The 22,769-nt window shown below is 40.1% G+C and overlaps 1 protein-coding gene across 1 annotated transcript in view; it reads left to right on the top strand.

Annotated features, from left to right (window-relative positions):
- Nucleotides 1–199: 199 nt before the first annotated feature.
- LOC124167597 (ankycorbin) overlaps nt 200–22,769 on the top strand; it is a 39,997-nt gene continuing 17,427 nt past the window's right edge. Inside the window, exons 1-5 of the mRNA XM_046545577.1 lie at nt 200–403; nt 4,414–4,672; nt 9,144–9,386; nt 17,719–17,793; nt 22,484–22,682. Of these exons, the coding sequence (XP_046401533.1) occupies nt 200–403; nt 4,414–4,672; nt 9,144–9,386; nt 17,719–17,793; nt 22,484–22,682 (980 nt within the window). The remainder of the gene's footprint in view (nt 404–4,413; nt 4,673–9,143; nt 9,387–17,718; nt 17,794–22,483; nt 22,683–22,769) is intronic.

The following is a 22,769-nucleotide window of genomic DNA, read 5'->3' as shown; positions in this document are numbered from 1 at the left end:
ATTTAGAAACCTTCATTGAAATGACATGCAATTTTTTGCTTTCAATCCAACCTCATTAAGCCAACTTCTTTTTTACTTCAGGAGGCCAATATCCCTTCGCCAGAGGACATGACGGTGGGTCTTCGGCCCTTAGGCCTCCAGAGCAGCGGAGACGAGACTGGCGCCCGGGGCCGGCGCCACTGAGGGCGCCCCTCCCAAGATGGCGGCCGCCACGGAGGCGGCGGGGGCGGGGGGCGGTGGAGTCGGGGGCCGTCATCGGAGGGGGCGGGGAGGGGGGGCCGAAGGGGTGGAACCCCTGGTGCCCCCGGTGGCCGCCAGGGGTCTCCCGGAAGGGGCAACACCCCTCATGTATGCATGTCAACAAGGCCGGGACGGCGATGTGCGAAGGATATTGGCCACCAAGGTGAAGGACTACTTATTATATGACATCATAAGAGATCAATTGAATGCCTGAGTGAAATAAGATCTTATGCTTAACGAGAGATTAAGAGTCATGCTTCTCTATTTTTCTTGATATATTTTGAAACTAATGTTTTTTTTGCATTCCTTGCGTATTTGATATTATATCCTCCAGTGAAATGGGGGTATTCCTGGATCAGAATAAACCTAGTTGCTCATTTCTCTTCTTTATTTTGTTTTTCGTTTACCATTTAGGTATCAATGGGGTCTATCTAAGATATATAACCAATATGCAATTACCCAAAAGGAAATAAATATGAAGATCCATTTAGCCTGCTATTCTGTTACTCATATTTTGGCCTCATTGTTAAGTTATGTAAAAGTACACATTTTTTGGTTAAAATACTAGAATAATAGACTAAATGCTTTAATTGTGTTTCTGACCTTTTTGGGAATCGGATGTCTTCTTAATTGACTATTATAACTATGTCCTATTAACTGGTCTAGCTGCTCTTGATAGTTACTTTATTTAAACAATCCTGAGATAATTTTGATTTAGCTCTCAACTCAAGTCTAATTTAGGACAACCTTTATATGTTTATTTATACCTTCTATTTAAAATCCTTCATAATTTGTCTATAATAAAAAATTCGAAGGCTATATTTTTAATTTTTATCTTCCACTTTTGGTCCAAAAATTGTCTTTATCATACCATAATGCCTTATGACTTGGTTGATTAGGTTAAGTACCATATTAAAAATAAAAGTATTTCTAATTTTAACATATTCAAGCCATATTTGGACCTAGATATAGTGTTTCACGAATGCTAGTATTTTTAAAGCTTGTACAACTGCTTTAACGAGTGGAGAACAAATTACCATATAGCTATTTCAACTATAATATATCGGCTCTAGCTCCCGCGTAAGGTAAGAACCTCTTGAGGTGGGTACAAACATAAAGCAAATTCAAAACAGGGACCTATATTGTAAACGTTGTTCATACATATAATGTCCTTGGTCTATATTATTCCTATCTTTATCCCGGTTATCGCATCTTAATGAAAAAGAGATTCAAAATACATTTTATGACTCAATGAATTCATTAGACCGTAAAAAAGGAAGATTAATTTCACATCAAAACGCCTTATGTAGAAATTGCTGCGTTCAATTTCGATAACATTTGTCAGAAGGATAAAATATGTGTATGTAAAAAATACAATAATCAATTACATTTAAAATATTACTCCACTTTGTCTGTTCTCTTGGCTGACATTTTAATGGAAATTGAAGACGTGATATTTTTGGAGACTTTAACGCTTGATTTGCTACGGATCTTGTGAAATTCTTGTGAAAGAAATGATGCAATATGAACGTGAGGAGACAACACCTCCAATATTCAATAATTGATATTATAAAGTAAAAAAAATCATTTTCGACGTATCCTATCCATATCGACTGCATAAATACATAAATTGAAAAACGGTTTCCTGGATCTGAAGTTCCTCATACACTTCACTGGTGATCACTTGACTGGTTTGTACGGCATTAAGTACAACATGGAAAAAAAATCTTTAAATTAAGGACATTATTAAAATAGTCGCAGGCATAAAATTTATAGACTTCCAAAGAAATAAACTACAGAAATTGGATAATACCATAAACCATCAACTTAAGGGATAGCGATTCCCGCCCTAAAGTTAAAACAAGCAGCTTCTGTCGGAGTATTTGGACTTATTGAAAATATTGCATTGTTTTCAAAAACCCTCACTGACATTACAATTCCATATAAAGTCCTATGTAGAAGATAGTGGAATAACCTGGATAATAAGCTATCTATAATTTACATTGAGGGAAATCGATACAAACCTTAGATTGGACATCATTGGTTCCAAAAAGCGTCACCACAAGAAGTAAACTACCAAAAGGAGATGGAATACATGGGAATTCTGAGGCAAACGCGAGGAAAAGAATAGGCAACAGAAGGTTAACCACTCGTTAAACTAGTTTCCAGGTCGTAAAAAATGTTTGTGCCCACCTCGAGAGGTTCCTATTACCCTAGGCGGGAGCAAGAGGTGGTAATTACACCAGAGTTGAAAGAGCTCTAACGTAACCTCACGACATGCCAAACGAGGTAAAGAGAACAAGACGGTCAACCAACATAAATGGTCAGACAGTTGACCTCCTTTCAGTACAGTTTTCCATCCAAAATCAATATTTCATAGGAAGCACATTAACAGAGTCATTTTTACAGTTTTACCAGAGTTGCCAAGATATCACCAAATAGCATATTTATCTCATGGTAATATGGATTTTTTCACAAAAAATGAGAGGCTTAATACACATTAAGAGGCTCTTTGATTCAAACCGAGGGTTAGTTTGAATGGGTGAGGTTAAAGCTCATCTTTAACTAAGCAACAGGCGCGGTAATATAACACATTCAGTGGGAGTACCACTTCCGAATACCTTTGGATGAATATGCATCTAGCTTTAATCTTAATTATGGGTATTTGATGCCAGGCTTTTAGCTAGAGTTCATTCAATCATTGAATATGGCTTTCATTATTAGTCCACAAATTACGGGAGATAGAATACCCATCCACATATATCCCATTATTACCTTCATTACCATTATTATCTGACATCTGTGCATCAATAAGCAAGAATCACGAATATGATGGTCCTCTGCGTATTGAAGACTGCGCAACTGAAAATTATCTTAAATATCACGATGCTCTCCTTAAGAGAAGTCACTTGAAGAATCATGTTTATGTTCATTAACTCATCACTACTCAAGATTCGCTTAAGAGAAATATTTATACCTCTTCCCTATCCATTTATAAAAGGAAAGTGTAATAAAAAATTAACATAATTACAGTTTTTTGTATTTATTGCGCTCATTCAGAAACAAATGACAACAAATGCAAATCTTTGTCCGTTATAATTAATATCATTATAATACAGTTTTACGTATTTGTTTCAATGTGACTATACTAATAAGATAGATATCTAAGAATTGGCTATACGCTGATCATCAATTAAATTTCCCATCTGGTAATCCTTATAAGTATACCAATTCCTCATCTTTATATCCTTGACAACAAGCCCGTCATAAATCTGCCGAGATCATCTTTTGCCAATCTTCTCGTTCAATTTATTTTGGTATCTCCTTAAAATACATTTTGATGGATCATTAATTTTCATCGACCTAATCAACCTTATGGACCCCACAGTATCGATCTGCAACTCACGGGGACCACTGAAATTTTAATGATATACTATGACGTAATAATCACCTATCCAAACCAATCTTCGTCTTGAATCACGGAGTGAATATTCCGTGAGCCTTTGTTGTTTTAATACTCTGTTTTGATAAAAAAATCCATATCACTATGAGAAAAATATGTTATTTGGTGCTATATTGGCAAGAATGGTATAATAATTAAAACGACTCTGTTAATAAGCTTCCCTTGAGAAATTGATTTAGGATGGGTAAACTGTTCTGATTGGGGATCTACTTTCTGACAATATTTATTGGTTGACCTTTGTGTTCTTGTTTGGCTTGTGGTGATATTATATCGTTTAGCCATTGTTTATATACCCTTATTTACGGACAAGGGGATTGCATGGAGGAGGCCCAAATCCATCCCACAGGAGGTTTATTTCTGTTGCCATTTCGGTCGCACTTTAATCGGCTTTCAAAAATGTCCACATGGCAGAAATGAGTGCAGTGCGATCTACTTTTTTCCAGTATTTTGCTGAGCAATATTTGTAATTGTGAGGAATGACATTGAAAAGCTGTGAATTTGACTGATAACATTATCATATGTGTAAATTTCGGTTATTACCCCTAAATATACATTATTTCGCCGTGAAACTCGGATCAATTTGTCCGTCAGCGACACGAGTGGCGACTTTTGTAAACCCATTTAAAAGCGCGGAGCTCGCCAACATATCATTATGAGACCGACTTGAGGATCCCCTTTTGTAATATTCTTGTTTATGGATATCGTTGCAGCCTGGAAGTGCTTCCGACCGCGACCGCACGCTCAAGACGGCGCTGCACTACTGCGCGGAGAACGCGAGTCCGGCGTGCGCGTCGGCGTTGCTCACCGTGTGTCCCTCACTGCTGGACGCGTGCGACGAGGAGGGCTACACGCCCGTGCACCTGGCTGTCATCTCGGGCAACCGCTCCCTCCTTCGGCTGCTCATGGACAAGGGAGCCGACGTGACGCGCATGGATCGCGAGGGACACTCCGCCGTGCACTGGGCCACCGGTGAGGCGTCTCCATCATTCGGCAGGGCCGGAACTAGGAGTTTTATCAAAAGGGGGGGGGGCAGATCAGTTTGCTGCCTCCAGCTCCTGATCTCCCTTTGATCCCTCCCACTCCCTCCTACCAACACTAAAATATAATACCTCCGAAGGCTATTTTAAAACGTTTTTATAAACTCGCTTAGTTGCTTGTCATCTTGTTCGGGTAAAATATCGCAACTCAATTTTTACCTACTTTTCGATCATCTATCAAGATGAAATTTTCTAGAAAACTGAGAACCAGATTAAAATGCAATATTCTAAGACTTTTACAATGATACGAACTGTACCTCCGTCTGTACCTATAAGGTCTATCATTAGAGCCTTTATAAAATAATTGATTTTAAAATGCAATATCCAGATATCATAGCTCCGAAAATCAATTGTTTTCTATCCATCAGCCAATGAAGTATGTTTATGTACTCGCTTTCGCTCACTGGGAGGGTCAACCTTCCCATACCTCTACTGTCCGACCTAGTCACTCGGCCAGTTCTTTCAATTTTTGTCTGCTGTTAAGCTTATGGATGTTTTTTTCGGTGATACCTAGGCTACTTAAATTCCTAGGAATACCAAACAGGTCTTTGCTTCCAGGATAAGTATCTAACTATTACCAGGTGTGGACTAATGGCTGCCAAAATAACTTTGGTGCTAATAACAAGCTTCTCCGCGATGCTCAAATTCCTCATCACCAACGATTTTTTGATCCCTAAATGCTCCCAAAAAGTAGAGACATGGAGGCAGTTGGTAAAACTGCATTGAATAGAAAATTTAGAATTTTTAATGATTAATGACTGATTTGATGTTAAATTGATTTGAATGATAAAAATCGACTAACAAGGTGAGAAATTCAAGAAGATTTTGTCAATTACTAACAACCATTATCATGTAAATATACTTCACGGAGCAAGAAAACTATGCCAAAAAATTGAAGTGTGATCAGTTATTATAGTCAAGCGTCAATTGAAAGAAAAAATTAGAGGCTAGAATAATATATCAATCTCCTGATAATCTCTTTGTATTCCAATCGGACGAAAAATAGACTAAATATAGATTTTGAAAGCACCACAGCGAAAACTGTTGAGGTATTGACGCTAAGGACGTCACAGTCGAGGCGATCGATAAGCCCCTTGAGGGAAGTGTAAATAGACCGGCTGCCAAATTAGCTTCAACGACAATCCTTCAGAGCCAACCGGAAAAGGAGAAGGCCAAACAAAATCCCACCACTATTATCCACGTCAGTTGGAGAGCGAATCCTCTTTATGTTCGACTCACTATATATATATATTTCCTGCGTTGTTAAATCGTTGCTTTATAATTTCTCAAATGGAATTGGAAAAATAAAGCCATCACTATGACTTGAGGATGACGGACAAATTTCCCCTGGCGAAAGACTTTCCTCCATGCAAGAATTATAAATGACATTTTTCACCTATACGTGATAAATCGCAAATTTCATATTTATTTTTCTTGGCTTAGTTTGATAGCATTATTTCCGTTTTTATCTGATATTTTATATTTTTTTTAAATACGTGACTAATGAAACGTAATCGATGAAAAATTTCCCGATACTTACGTCTCCTTCTCAATAATTTCAAATACTTTTCCACAATGGTATCCCAAGAGCCACTCCATCGAAGATAACGATGAAGAAAGTTTCTATAGATTTAGCGTGTTTGTTTATGGCCAAAAACACAAGTAAATTTAATCAAAATATGAAATATTGAGACTAATTATGAAATACACGGTATCAGTTTAGAAAATCCTAGAGGATGTCACCATTTATACTACGCTTTACTGCAACGTGAGTAAAAAAATTGGCGTGGTCAATTATCATATAATAGCAAGCTATATATAATTTTGTTCCTCGTTAATGCTCTTGACAGATACCAGAGACTTTCGTAGGTTAATGAATACTGCAAATATGCAATTTGATGGAAGACCAGCTGCTAATGCATAAAAAGCAATGTAGAGCCAATTACGGACAAAATATAAATGGTTATGTAGAGATAGTGCAAAATACGAAAAAGAAATTAAGATAGCTGCTTCCAAGAGCAAGGATAATGATTCATTTCCACAGTTGCAATTCATTATAAAAGAAAGAAAGTTTGATGTTGCAATTTGGAAAGAAATGCCACAGATGAAAATGTTTATAATATTTCGGTATAGAAGCATTCCGATTCAGCGGCTAATCGGACCTGATTAAGTCCAATTTGAATGGGTTCTGATTAAAGCTTTTGTAAGAATCTAAAATAATAATATTATTTACCAACATTAAATCACATTACAGATTGCTATTCTTTGTATTAATTACAGAATATGACATAACAGGTATGACTGTATTGCGGTGGAAAAGGCCACAGATATCCTCGAAAATATTTGTATTTGAAATTGATACTAAACAGGGACTGCGCAGACTATGAGGCTCAAGAGCCATAGCAATTGAACGTTCGGTTCACCTCTGAATACGGGATCTTATTTATGTGGCATGAAAAAAATGTGATGAAGAATAAGGGCCAAAAAGCACTAGCACCGTATTTTTGGCGAAAATGTCATCATTTGGCTTAAATGAGGACTGGAAAATACTACTTTAAGGAATTTGTGCTGGCAGAAATACTCTTATGATCAGCGGAATGGGGCATTTAAAAAACTGATCAGAAGACGAAAGGCCTATCAGACTATGTGTTAGAAGACGCCGAGGGTAAAATGAACGGACAAATTGGAAAACGAATAGCACAAAACAGTCAGCCACCAGATATGCTGTTACCCGCTGCGCATTCAAAATTTAAATAGGTTTATAAAATTCGCCACTGGCATCGCTGACGGGCATAGCGATTCGATTGGGAAAATGAAAATTATATGGAAAGACATTAAAAAACGGTTTTTACAATAATTGTATAGCATTAGCTAAAAAGTGAAAAGTGAACTTTTCATCTATTGGAGAATTAAGCGTGGGTGCTTATAAGGTCTATTAGAAAGTTTTAGAAGAAACTAACGCTATCTTTAAAGAAAATTTAAAACCTAATTTTCTAATTTGGAAAACATTTCCTAATTTGGAAATGTAGTTAATTAAAAAAGCAGAATGGAAAAAAATTTCCAATGTTTGATTATTGAATATTGTGCAGTCATCAGAAACAAGTAAGTGTGCAAGATTTCAAGCCGATCCGGCAATGAGAGGTGAGTTAAAAATCAATTACATGATTTCATCGATGAAAAAAAAACAAACGAACGAAGCATGTTAAAAGAAAAAGCCTGCAAAAATCAAGTTTTGACGGGACGTAATGGTGCGTCTTCTATGAAGCCTCCTTGAATCGAAGTTAAGTACCTGTGAAGAACTGCATTCCAAAGACATGGGTTGCCTACACTTGTTGGTCATGTCGTGAGGTGCAACAATTTCGTGAAAATCATAATAGACGATGAAATTAGAAGGAACAAACAAAACAAGACTATGACACATGTATTTGGGAAATATACAGGAAGGGTAAAGACATGAAAAGCATCTAGAAAAATGCAGTAACCTGCATGGGTTAGTGAGAAAATTGAAATATGCAGTACAAAATTCTAAAGATTACATACACTGTATTCCTTCCACTGAATAATATTCATTAGTGCTCGATTAACAAGTTTTAAAGATAAATTAAGGGAAGGAATATATATTTCTCATACTTTTTTTCACTGGAACAGTCGTGCTCATGACGGCGAAGTGAAGGTCTACGTATTTTTTGGCTGACGCTAAATTACCTTCCGGCAGGTGAAATGAAAACGGAGATGAAAAATTCTCCGAAGAGAATTCTCACGCAATCTTGGGCACGCAACACATTTGAAGGATCTTCCGAGGTAATTTGCGAGGACAGATAGGCCTTCGACGCTAATACCTCGCGTGGGATATTCACCTCACAAAATGGAAGAGAATATACATTTCGACATCAAAATACTACCCCGCAAGCCATAGATGAGTGGCGGTGGGTGTTAGGTCACCAGCTCTTTACCTGTATAGGTAATAGAAAAATTGGAAAGTGAATGTAGGGTGTTTGGCTGCGACTTGAAATTTATTTAATGCCTTTATTATTTCAGAGAAAAACAAAGTCCGATATCCACAGTGGAGGATTAGGGGTGGAAGGGGTGGTTGTCCCCCCGTAATTTCTGGACTAATTGAAAAAATGGCAATATGTAATGTGGTTCCCATACGGAACGGTTTTTATTTCTCCAGCTTAAAAAATAATGTTTCAAAAAATAATTGATGAATATGTCCGACTGAATTAATTACATACTATAAAAATTTAATAAAATTTTCCCGTTGGCTTTCTGAAATTAACATTGCCCTAAAATATCATGACAATTTCTTATCTTGGGTTTTAATGATCAAAGTTCACATTTTATACGAGATTGTTTGGTTTTTATTTTTAATTTTCCTCTTTTATTCCTTCCCCTCCTCACAGTGTGCGGCGAGGTGGAGGCGTTGGAGATGGTGATCGCGGCGGGAGCAAACCCATCGACGCCCGACATTCACGGCGGCTACCCGGTGCACTACGCGGCGCAGATGTGCGGCGCCAATTCGGCCTCCGGCTCGGCCGACCCCCGCGTCGGCCTCGCCGTCCTCCGCCGACTGCTCGCGCACAAGGTCAAAGTGGACGTGACGGACAAGGACGGACGACAGCCCATCCTGTGGGCGGCCAGCGCAGGTGAGCAGCACAGATGGGGTCAAACACATTCCCTCTCCTTTAACGAGTCTCTACTTTTACACCGTTTTTATAAACTTGCTTTGTTGTTTGTCATATTATAAAATTGTGTCAGGCTTCACTTAGTGAAAATGCGATATATCCATATTAAAAACTGCAAATGGTAATTTCCCCACTTTAATATAGAACTATTACACTATCGACCATTGTTTCGACATTTTATGTCATTTTTTGGGTATAGAATAACCTTGAAAATGGCGTAGAATGTTGAAACCATGGTCGTTATTGTAATGTTTTTACATTCCAGTGTGTAAATTACCATTTTCAGTTTTTATCATTTTATTATCTTGTCCGAGTCAAATCTTGGAACTCAATTTTAACCCACTTTCCGATTAGCTATCAAGCTGAAATTTTCAGGATAACTGAGAACCAGTTGACATTGAAATGGTATAAAACTTTTATTATGATTTTAAATGTATCTCGATTGCTCTTCGGAATTAAAATTAAGTATGGAGATTAGTTCAAAAACTAGACAACAAAATCTGATAGCAATCCGATGCGATCGTTTAAAGGAACGAGAATGATATTGGCATAACAAAATATTTGTTTGCAGCAAAGTTCATTGAAAAATTGATTGAACAAAAATTTAATTGCATTTTTTTTAGTTCCCGATAAAAAGGTTTTTCATAAAGATTAATTTTTATTAATAATCAAATTTGGTAACAATAGAGTGACCTATTAACCTCTTCGGTCCTGGCGTATTGTATACATCGACGTTAGAATGTTTTTTTTCCGCTTGGCTAAGTGAAATGTCGTTATGTCCTAACAGATGAACGCATCATACAGAAGCACTTTAATCGCTAATTTTGCTTGTTAACATCTAATTAACCAGAAAATATGAAATTCAGCCCAAAAATAACGGCATATATCAAGGGACTGTGGAGGATAATGGCAGGCAGTGTATCTAAGGTCTCTAGAGGATCCGTGGGCTTGATAAAATACAAAGTTACGCGGCATGATTCGTCAAATACTAATACGAGCGAATAGACGCGGCGTCACACAGCGTTTACAAGAATTAGCTTGGAGGCGATAGAGACGCGTAAGCTACATACTGAGCTAAGATTTCTTGAGAAATTACAATAACAGCGACACGGAGGACATATTCTTCCCATTATTCCTTCCCTCAATGAGCGATTCTTCTCAAACGAGCTAATGAACCGGAGCGTGTTGTGAGAAGATATTCCGACGAAAAAGCAAAAGAGGGGTGCTATTTCTCACTCGTCCGGCCACAAATTGAATATAAATCGAGCTAATGGGGTCCGGCGCAGGAAGACTTAATCCGTGAACTGTATAAAGTACAAAGGAAAGCTGAGCGATTCCCCAAAAACTGCTACGGGCATACAAACAGCGTTATCCAGATGCTAAGCAATCTAGGCTGGGCCGCTAGAAATTCAGAGGCTGTGCGCTAGGCTTAGATTTCTTGAGCAATTGAGAATGGATATCTTTAAGACCGACATGGATAACATAATATTAGAGCCCCACTATACTTCCAGGTTCGACAGAAGCGATAAATTAGGAGAAATATTTTGCAGAACGGTTAGATATGGGAATTCGTTTTTTCCCGAATCATAAAGGACTTAAAGAAATACTTGCCGTAGTTTTGTTTGAGAATTTGCTATTTGTATCTAAACGGCTGGTGAGTGGTGTCCTAAGACGATGTCTGGGGATACGGAATATCCGCTAGGGTAAGCGGGAGGTGCAGGGGCCAGAAAAATAAAGATAAGTGGTTCAATATGGAGTTTTACGGCCTTCTGAGGGATATTTTATTAATCCTTGCAGTATTCTGTAAATAATATTAATCCATTTATGTACATTGTACAGTATATCAAACTTACAAATTTCTCTGTCCTCTGAGGGGGGGTTATCCCCCAAAACTCGCTGCGCCACTGAGTATGCAGATGTTGAATCCTTAAGGCCGCTATACACGGTCAATGATCATACGAATGATCATGCTGAATGATCACGTGCTCATTCACAGGATCATGCGTGCAAAATAGAACATGTTATAAGTTTCACTGATTGTGAATGATCATGCGCATGGCGGTTCATTCGCGAATTTTTCCGCTATACACGGCGAATGATTTCGTTCGCACGATCATTCACCGTGTAACGCGGCCCTTAGTTTGGGTCTCTACAGCCTTCACAATTTATGCCTAGCACAGCCTCCGTGTCTCCAGAGGCTCCCACCCTGATTTGCTTAGCATCTGGGTAACGCTGTATGTACACTCGCAGCATTTTTTGCGAATCGCGCAGCTTTCCTTTGTATTTTATTCAGTTCACAGATTAAGATTTAAGCACCGCATCACATATGCCCGCTGTACATATATTTAAGGTGTCAGGGGCGTACACAGCGAGGGGATGGATGGGGCAGCTGCCTTCCCCCCACTAGAAGCAAAAATCGCAAATGTCTTCAACGAAAATATATTTGTTCAAGCAAATAATTTTTAAAAGTAATAAAGAGCTGTTACAGTTTCCTTAAAATGTTGATTTCAATCACTTTTTCCATGCTTAAATCTTACCTACAACTTCAACAACCAGCTCCCCCCTAGTTTTCATCCTGAGTACGCCCTTGCAAGGTGTGGTTCGACGAGTTACAGGCTTGGTAGCTTGTATGCGTGAGTGGGTGTGTACCTACGTGTGTTTATAAGTGACTTAGGCTGTTCCAGTTGAGAGGCTGAGGTTTGGTCCCTGCAGTAAAACTTTCCCCTTCCAACACAGTGATTAATGTTTGCACATATCGATATATCCATTATCAAGTCAAAATTCCGATGCATTTTGCTGCATCATTTTATTTTGTTTGGTAGTATTACGAATTTTCCGCGCCGCGGAGGAGCCCGATGCAGTGTTGCCAAGAGTAGCCAAACGGGTTGTATGCAAATCACTGCCGTGTATCGGGTGCCGAGCTGGCTAGTAGCATGCTAAGTTGGTAGCTCTTAGTAGCTCACTTATTAGAATCCATGAATACCATATCCTTAGTGACTTAAAGGTCTTAGTAGCCATAGGCGGATCTAGGGGGGAGGGGCACGGGGGCACGTGCCCCCCAGAACCTTAAAAAATATGCAAGATTTTTAATACGGTCCCATTATCATCATTGCGTTCATTTTGTATTACGAGGTATCGTTGTGCCCCCCCTCCCCCCAGAACAAAATCTTGGATATGGCCTTGCTTGTGCCCCCTCAGAAATAAATTCTTGAACCGCCCCTGTTTGTAGCCGACTAATTTAGTCGCCCTACTAGCGTGTTTTAGCGGAAATCTACGGCCGAACGAGTTCTAATACCGACTGGGAGGTACACTCCACTCACAAGGCATTAGTTTTAGTAACTTACATGATGCGTCAAATAAAAACCCACTGGAGAAGGACCGTTTATTGCAATAATTTTATTAAAGCAATAGGTCTCTTACATTATTTGTCTTGAAAATTTTCAAATATAAAAAAAACAAGAATTACAATAAAAAGACTCAAATTCAGTCAAATTTTTTTTTCTACAAGAATTTAACTATGCTGATGTACCGTGAACGAAACTTGAGTGCGGATGGTAGTTTGTAGAACCATCAGAAATTTAAAGTACGAATTCACGTATTCCCGGCGAATTATTCCAAAGAAATACTTCTTGGGATCAGAACAGTGTAAGCATTTTAATTCCTGAGACTTTTAGAATCAGTGGCGATCCCCAGAAGATTTCAAAGATAAGGAACTTTTAAAAAATTAATCATAGGCTTAAGATTAGACACCAGGGTAAGGAAAAATCCTGACCAAAGATCAAAGGAATTTTTGCTTTACTTAGTGATCTGATTTCTTTCAAAGACAAATACAAAACTTCCAAATAATATTTTATCACAGTACTAATTAATAATGTTCTGAAATAATAAAAATGAATCAAATTGCATTTTCATGAGTACTTGTGAACATAAATTTTTCACAGAATGGCAAAAATACTGATTGCAGTTGAGAGATAACATCTTGAACAATTCACTGGAAAATGTCCTTCCTTATGGATTGAATTAGATTTTCAGCTTACCACGAAATTCAAACAACAATATCATAAATAAGCAAAAAGAAATCAATTTCTCCATGACCTTACCGGTGTTAACATATAATGGTCGATAGGACTAATCGGAGAGTAGAATTTCTTCAACATTCTTTGTGCCTCGGGCTCTGGGAACTCCTCTCCAGGACTTGGGAACAAGAATACATCTAAGGCGACCACACCTAAGGTACCCTTGGGTGCCCTCAGACCGTGATTGGGATCCTTCAGAGGCATCACGGTCAAGATAACGTTGATTGGCAAGATTCTCCTCCGAAGGGCTAGGACAACTATGGGTGCAGTCCGCGCCCTTCTCAGCCAATTGTAATGGACTAACAGCCGTAGTTGCTACGCCATCAGCATTGTCTTCAATCTTACGTTTGCGATTTCTTTCCTTATTGACGACTTGAGACGATGATTGACCCTCCGGAGATGACATCGAGGTCTGGAACTGTGGGGCAGGCGTTTGTGGTCTCTCTGGCCTGACGGGAATACTTTGGTCATCCATTACGTCAGAAGCACGTCCACGCTTCGGCTCAATGCTTTCCTCCGAGTCGGTAAGGTCGCTGGCGAAGTTTGCAATGTATTTCTTCTTCATTGATGCCATCTTAGAGCTGGGAGGGTAACCCCGGTTGATGGTTGTGGATAAACATTGCACAGTAGTTAATCGAGTGTATTATTATGGCGCTGAGAGATTTAACATACGAACATAATGATATCGAGTAATAGTAACGTTAATAGATTTATGTGAGATGCGGTACGTGAACAGGAAGAACGATAACTAACCGCCTCGAATGCAATATGGAACTGAGACCCTTAAGATCCTTAAGACAAGAAATCCTTCTGTGGAAGGATTAGGAAAAAACGATCTACCATTTTTGCGTGATGAAAGCCAGTACATAAACACTTTCCATAATATTGGACCAGATATGCATGTCAAATTAATTTAGAAATTACATTAGTCATCAAAGACATCGGGATTTTAAGATCTTTTGTAATGCACCAAAATTAGTTTAAGCTGGAAAAATGCTAATTATTGAAAGTTATAACATATGAATGTTAAATATCAAATAGAGATTTGGAACAAAGGTTAAAGGAGGATAGGATCTGAAACCAGCTGCCTCCAAATATCGACGTTGATTGGAGGAGGGTGCACTTAAGAAGGTTCTTCGGGAAGGAAAGGACATAAATTAACTAGAATATGAATTATTTTTTCCAATAAATAAGGCATAAAATGAATAAATTAAAAGGAGACTCACTTTGCCTTTCAATCTCGTTGATGATGGCTGGCTGCACACTCCGATGCCCAAATCGTTGAACTTGCTCCGTCTGACTCGCCTTCAATCTCGTTGATAATATCTGGGTGAGCACTCCAATACCCAATTCCTTGAGCTTGCCTAAGCTCCGACTGGTGCCGTAGTGAGCACGAATCCTGCTAATAGAACGACTGGGGTGACCGTGGACTCCTGGTAGACCGCCGACAACAGGAAATCGAAGGAATTTGTTTGTTATTTATACTATTTTTCACCCTATCGCATTTCCGTTGTATGTTTACCTCACTTTCAGTTGACCGCCTCTGGCATAACAAATATACTTCGCTCAGTGTACAACATTTGTATTCCAAGAAAAATCTGTATATATCCGCTGGAGACTCATTTTTAATGCTCCGTGAGACCTTTAGTGGGTGATTCAAAGCGAAAGTATTTAACGAATAAAACGACAGGAAAAAATTCGGCTGAGCAGAAGTAATGTGTTCTCTTCAGTGGGTTTTGTCGAAAAATTTAATTAGTTAAAAATAGCAATTTCGTATCCGTGCAAAAAATTAACTTAAGATGTCGTATTACAGCGATTGAATTAATCTTCCAGGCAACTACTTACGATTTATTACTTTTCTTTTCTCTATTTTCTTCGGAAGATTTTACATTTAAATCGCGAACGACTGTGCTCTTTTCCTCCGACACTCAAAATCAAATAACTACTCTCATTTCCTTTTTCTCCTCGGAAACTTGAGATTAAAAGGTATTGAGGGTTTTTTTATCATTTAGGCCACAAGTCAAAGATTTAAATCCCTCAACCACTGAATTCAACAGAATGAGATGTTGGTCGCTATGTACCGTACGGGATCAGTAGAAGCTAGATATAGGCAGTCCAAGACGGTTGAAGTCCATGTTGAATTAGAAAGTGCGCAAAATGCGAATGTGAGGATATTGCATCTTGAGGAGCAAATTCTATTGAATGGGATCCGTGTAATTTAACTTCCAAGTCGTAATCTCACCCGAATGGTACGAACTGAGGAAAAAAACGAATTTGTTTGATTTCCCATGTTGAGCGGAAGTAATTTGTTCTCTTCAGTGTTCTCTTAATATTATTGTTCCCATTCGAATACTGACCCCATTCAAACGAAGGACAATTCTCGAGATCCCTCTCAAGAATGTCAAATACGTAATTTCCTGACTTCATTTCAACATTCTACAGGCAAGTTCAGTTCCCTCAACCAGTGGCGTAGCCACGGGTGGGTGGGTTTCCGGGTCACAACCCCTCCCATTTGAGTCTTTAAAAGGGGCGCCAAAAACGAGTAAGATGGCCTCACTAAACCCCCCACACCGAAGGAGGTTGTAAATTCTGGAGGGGGCACCACTGGTTTCGAGAGTGAAGTAAAGTGTGACCGGAATAGGGGTGCTTGGGTAGGACAAGCCACGCCCACTTTGACCAAAACATTGACAAAAGGGTCAATACTTACTCTTTGGAGAATTTTTTGGCTATAACTCGTTTATACATTAAAATAAACTATGGAACGCACAATGTAAACCTTTTTTTCTTACCTCATCGGGGGGCATCGCGAAGTTATGACTCAAACAGGTTTTCCCAGGGAAAAATTATTACCAATCACCACGATTACGTTCTACAACCAGCTTAGCTGAAAATAAAACATTTTACGAGAGTAAACTAGTCATTTCCCTGCTCTTATATTGATATTTAATTTATTATAGGCAACGGAAATCCATCAAATAACAGTACAAAAGTATATTTTCAAGGATATCCCCACCACTACAGTGGCTAGCAGACACAGAGTTTATGCATTAATAGAAGTATCGCGAATGATGGGAAACATTTGGCGACAATCACTGGCGAAATACTAATGATTATGATAGCATTTTTCACTTAATGTAGTTCATTTTCAGAGCAAAACTTCATCATCATCATCATCACTGGTCAACAATCCTAGGATTGGTTTGACGCAGCTCTCCACTCAGTTCTCCTATCAGCTAATCTTTTCATACCTACGTATTTCTTCTCTTTCACATCTATCTTTACTTGTTCCATATATTTTGTTCGGGGTCTTCCTTTTCCATTCTTGCCTTCCACTTGTCCTTCGACGATTGTCACCATCAGGCCAACAAAACTTAGCCACCTCAAAATATCAGTCGGGGACGTAAGTCCAAACATTGTCAAACCAATATTGCAGAACTTTGACCACGCTAAAAAAAACTCAGAAACACCGCCTCCAAATATTTACAACCTCCTTGCCTGGACCCCCTCTTCTCCCCGAGTTGTTTTCCATACACCGTGGAGGGGCCCCGAAATCTCCGGTAAACCCCTCCCCATTCCAAAATCCTGGCTACGCCACTGCTCTCAGCACGTGCTTCTTGTCATTGCAAGAGTTAATTCAAGTGGACTGAATAGAGGAGGCCCTAGTCCGTCTCGTAGATGCATGATTTGTGCTGACACTTCCCTTGCTTTTTAAACTGTTTTAAAAGTTTTCCACAGCGTAGCGATGAGCACAGAGCGATCCATTTATACCCAATGTTTGCAATTGAGTAGTTGCACTTGAAAAAATATCACTATAAAAGTTATGATTTCGATGGAATATATATCTCCAATATGAATTTCAGTTGACAGCCTTGGTTATAGAACATTTTTCTGTGAAGTTCGGATGGCTCCCGTCAGATACGCTAGTGGTGAACCCATTCAAATACGTGGTGGGTGACAGCACATTCAGTGACCGACTGGAAAATCCTCTATTGCAATAGTCGTGGTAAAATAATCGATAACTATTAGTTATTCGGGCTGCATTGCGGCCAGGGGGGTTGCTAACACTAGATTGTATAAGATGTGTGAGTTGCCCCCGTGTGACCGGAGCCCCGTCGTTTTCTGGGGCGGGTGGCGGTGGCCCGTGTTTCTAGAGGCGAGTGAAGGTGACAGCCGGCCCTGGGCCCTGCCCCCACTCCGCCCCCGACCTCCATCCACAGGCAGCGCCGACGCCATCATCGCCCTAGTCCACGCCGGAGCCACAGTCGAAGCCCACGACAAGGACGGACTCACCGGTGAGTACTCACGCTCTTACCACTTCCATTGTAAACATCAAAGAGACTATGCCCATGTAACCCATTCCTCGTACAAGGTGGAGAAAAAATGTGTCACGTAAAAAAGGGGGGGCGTGCGCCCCCCTCCCTTGCAGGGCTGCCCACATTGCCGAACATTACAGAACCACAATTGTAACTTTTTTATCTCATATGATAGCATTATCTTTTATGTGCTTATAATCGGTTTGAATAAAACTATCTTATCTTTTGCATGTAACTTGATGATTTTTCATTACGATAAAAGTATAGGTAGCTGAAAATATCTTTTGTGCCACCCCTTGAGTTTTTTCTGTATCCGTTACTGCCCGGGATAGCTGATGCCAGGAGAAACAAGTTCCCAGGGTGGGCTCGCGCGGTTACACTCTCAAGGCCAGGGTCTATAAGCCTTCGCTTTTCGCCCTTGCGCCTAGGGAGGGAAGGACTGAGGAGGGAAAAAAGGATAGGAGGTGCTGCTGCGATGAAAGCCAGATGATACTTCCAGGGATAGGATGGAAATGGAAGTTAGGGGATAGAGACAAACCTGTGCCGCCATAGAGACGACAGAGCCCACCAGGGGTGCAGCTAGGAATTAAGGCTAGGGGGTGGTTTTATGCGCAAATAATACTTAGGGGTGGGGGTATTGCATATCCACCAGGGTAAACAGGAGTTGCGGGGGCCCTCCTCCAGAAAAAATTGAAGAATAATAGTTCAAAATGGCGTGTTTTAAGGCTTTCTGAGGGATATTTGATAAATCCTAACACTATTCTATAAGTAATACTGATCCAAATAAGTAAAATGGATTAAACCTCAAAATTTCTCTGAGCTCTGGGGGGGGGGGGGGTTTATCCCCCAAAACCCCTCGCTGCACCACTGGAGCCCACTACTAGAGAAACCATAATTTAATATGCCAACAAAATTGAAAGATTATTCTATAATGAGAAAAATCCATCGATCATTTCATTGGATAGCTGATGCCAATATAGGAACCAAAATTAACAATGGAGTTTACGTAGAAAACGCACCATTTTTAAACTACAGACACTTTAATCACTGTGCTCCGATTGGCTGCGAGCTTCCCTGTAGGCTTAGATACATCACAATCTGTGGCAGTCAAAGCACTCAAAATCATGAGCTGTCCAGAGCATGTGGCATCGGAGAAAACTCTCACCCAATCAGTGTGTTTGGCTCAAAGTTTCTTTATTTTAAAAATGGTGTGTTTTTGTTCTATTTGTCATTATTAATTATGTTTCCTACTGGCATCAGCTAGATTAAAATTTCTTGACACAATATTTCTCCTCCTTGCATGTATAAAATTGGGTGGAGCTGCTGATTGACTGAAATGATAATTAGAATTGTATGTTTTAAAGACATTTAAATTAGGAATTAAAGCCTACAAAACTGCTTTTTCAGTCAGCCCGGTAACCATTATTGGGGAGAATGGGAGGAGAAGGTGTCCCAATCCATCTGAAGACAGTAAGGCCTACCATACACGTTTCGTCCCGGCCTCAAGGCTGGGCCTTGAGGCAGGAACTGCGCAGTTTGGCCAGAGCCTCAGGCCCACCATACACATTCAGTTTGGCCTCAAGGCCTGGCCTGTACAGTCCCGGACTGAAGGCAGAACTGACAGTGTGTGGCGATAACTTGAGGCGGATTGTCGGCCAGATGGGATAACAATGAGGTCCAGCCTCAAGGTCGCTTGGCCTTGAGGCCGGGCCTCATTGGATTCCCATCCAGCCGTCCGGCCAACGATCCGCCTCAAGGAATCGCCACACACTGTCAGTTCTGCCTTCAGTCCGGGACTGTACAGGCCAGGCCTTGAGGCCTAACTGAACGTGTATGGTGGGCCTAAGAGTGAAATCCTCACGCTTACCGCGCCTTTGGACAGATTAAGAAACATTATCCTTCCCAATAATGGAGAGTTTAATTCCTATTTTTATTGGCTTTAGGACACACACTTCTAATTTTCAATCCCCATTTATACATGTAATTTATTCAAAAACCTAGGGCCATACTCTAGAACCTGGCTCAATCTTCTAGGAACTCTCAGGTAATTAGTAGCTCTGGAGCATTTGGGTCGCAACCAAATGATTACAAAATCATCCCCAATCACATTAAAGATCATTTGCATTTTCAGTATTTTATTCCTGCAAACTCATAGAAATTTCCTGATTTGTGAATGAAAAACTTTGCTGTTTCTACAATTTGGAACTTTATTTTCCTGACTAGTTTCGATACACTGTATCATATTCATAGGACTAGCAGTACAAATAGCGTTGCTGTGGGTTATATACCAAAAAGGGGGGGCAAAGAGTGGAAGGGGTGGGGAGGGGTAAGGGGTGGAGAGGAGATGTCTGTAGAGCGCTACATTGTTGCACTTCGCATAGGAGGGGGGGGGGAGAGGAAAGGGAACGTACTTAGGGAAGGCGGCGTGGGTTAGCGTCATGGGGATTATTTTTCGGGTGCAAAATTGGGATGTCCAGGAGGGGGGAGTGGAATGGGAAAAGGTGGTCATTAGTGATGGGCTCTTTCTTTTTGACTATTCTTAAAATTTCCAGTTGCTCCCTGATGTCCATTTGTGACCCTTTCTTCACACGGTGCAGCAACTCCGGGGTGAAATCCGCCTGATGTCCTTCTTCAAGGAGGTGGGAGGCAAACTGGGACATCCCCGTTTTCTTGATGTAGTCTCGTCTGTGTTCTTCGCCTCTAATGGCTAGGTTCCTCCCCGTTTGTCCCACGTATTTGGCGCCACAATCACTGCATTTTAGTTGGTAAACCCCACTATGGAGGGCTGGGTTTATGGAGTCTTTGATGGGTGGAAGCAAGCTTTTTAGATTCCTGTTATTGTAGTAAGCCGGATGAATGTTCATTTCTTTGAGAAACTTTCCTATTTTCATTCATCCGGCTTACTACAATAACAGGAATCTAAAAAGCTTGCTTCCACCCATCAAAGACTCCATAAACCCAGCCCTCCATAGTGGGGTTTACCAACTAAAATGCAGTGATTGTGGCGCCAAATACGTGGGACAAACGGGGAGGAACCTAGCCATTAGAGGCGAAGAACACAGACGAGACTACATCAAGAAAACGGGGATGTCCCAGTTTGCCTCCCACCTCCTTGAAGAAGGACATCAGGCGGATTTCACCCCGGAGTTGCTGCACCGTGTGAAGAAAGGGTCACAAATGGACATCAGGGAGCAACTGGAAATTTTAAGAATAGTCAAAAAGAAAGAGCCCATCACTAATGACCACCTTTTCCCATTCCACTCCCCCCTCCTGGACATCCCAATTTTGCACCCGAAAAATAATCCCCATGACGCTAACCCACGCCGCCTTCCCTAAGTACGTTCCCTTTCCTCTCCCCACCCCCCCTCCTACGCGAAGTGCAACAATGTAGCACTCTACAGACATCTCCTTTCCACCCCTTTCCCCTCCCCACCCCTTCCACTCTTTGCCCCCCCTTTTTGGTATATAACCCACAGCAACGCTATTTGTACTGCTAGTCCTATGAATATGATACAGTGTATCGAAACTAGTCAGGAAAATAAAGTTCCAAATTGTAGAAACAGCAAAGTTTTTCATTCACAAATCAGTAAGATGGATTTCTACAACGTGAAGGCCTCTACTATTCAGTGCATCATAGAAATTTTCTTTGCTGTAGTGTAATAATTAACAGTTCATCCATAAGGAAATATGTTAGATATCTAGCTAACATTAAGCACATAATTATGCATACCTCATTATAACTAGAAGGTGGCTTTAAGACCTAGTTAGCCTTATCATTTTTTGCATGCAACTGCATGGTCTTCACTTCTTCCCCAAAATCATCAAAGTCTGTAGAGTACGCCACAATAGCAGTACATAAACTATAGCATACATATAAAATAGTAATGTATAGGGGATACAAGTCAATTCCTTTAGATGCAATTGCATGATAAACCGACAGTTCTACAGCAGTTGAAAGATCTTGGGGTTGTGTTACACTCAACTTCAGGAGGCTTAGAGATATTACATATGGTATACACATTTGCTCGTATCATTTGAATGCATGTTTAGGAGCGCAGGTTTCTGTCATTTTCATAAACTGGAAAATTTCAGATCACATGAACTATGTACTAGGGTGGTTGTTAGTAAGTTAGTAGATATTGCTGATTGTTTCTTGTCTGATTCCAAGCACACGCAATTGAATCCCACTCATTTTTTAAATTTTTGCTTGTAAAATCATGGCTGTTTAGTACAAGCAGTGACATTATGTAGTCTTCCAATGGTAAGCACCTTATAATCTGTAAAGGGAACTCGAAATTTAGCATAGAGATTTTTGACATTTTCCTCCGTAAAAACTTAGAAGAATGATACATAGTTTATTGCAGAGTAATGAGCAAAGGGGATGAATGAATACAAGCAAATTACATACTTAATTGATTTTTTACAAAAATTTTAGCATCTAATATTGAAATGGGCCCTGCCAGTCCATATAACTAAGAGTACTTTGAGCTTAAAAATTCTGATCACAATGTGGCTTACTTATTGATTTTCTAGTCTCATGGTTTCAGATTGATAAAAAGTTTTTTTTTAGTTAGGCAGAAGGCATAAGCTAAATTAAGGTTTAACTTCCGCCGTTGAAGTGGAGAAAATTTTATTGTTAATTCAATTTCCTCTTTCCCTTATTTGCCAGCTCTGCACTGTGCTGCCAGCCGTGGCCACACTGACTGCCTCGAAACGCTAGTCACCCTGTGCGGAGCCGAAGTGGACGTGATCGATGCCAACGGCTGTACAGCGCTTTTCTACGCAGCTACGCTTGGACATGCTGACTCCACTAGGCTCCTGCTGGGATTTGGAGCACAACCCAACCGGCAAGACAGAAAAGGACGCACGTAAGGGCCTTGTCACCCAACTAATTCATACCAAACCCCACGGCAGTATTGCCCTATCTGAGTGATGAGTTTTTGTTTCTAAGTCAA

The sequence above is a fragment of the Ischnura elegans genome, chromosome 11 (genome assembly GCF_921293095.1).
Source record: "Ischnura elegans chromosome 11, ioIscEleg1.1, whole genome shotgun sequence".
NCBI lineage: Eukaryota > Metazoa > Arthropoda > Insecta > Odonata > Coenagrionidae > Ischnura > Ischnura elegans.
Note: the sequence above shows the minus strand (reverse complement) of the source record. Positions and strands in the feature narration are given on the sequence as shown.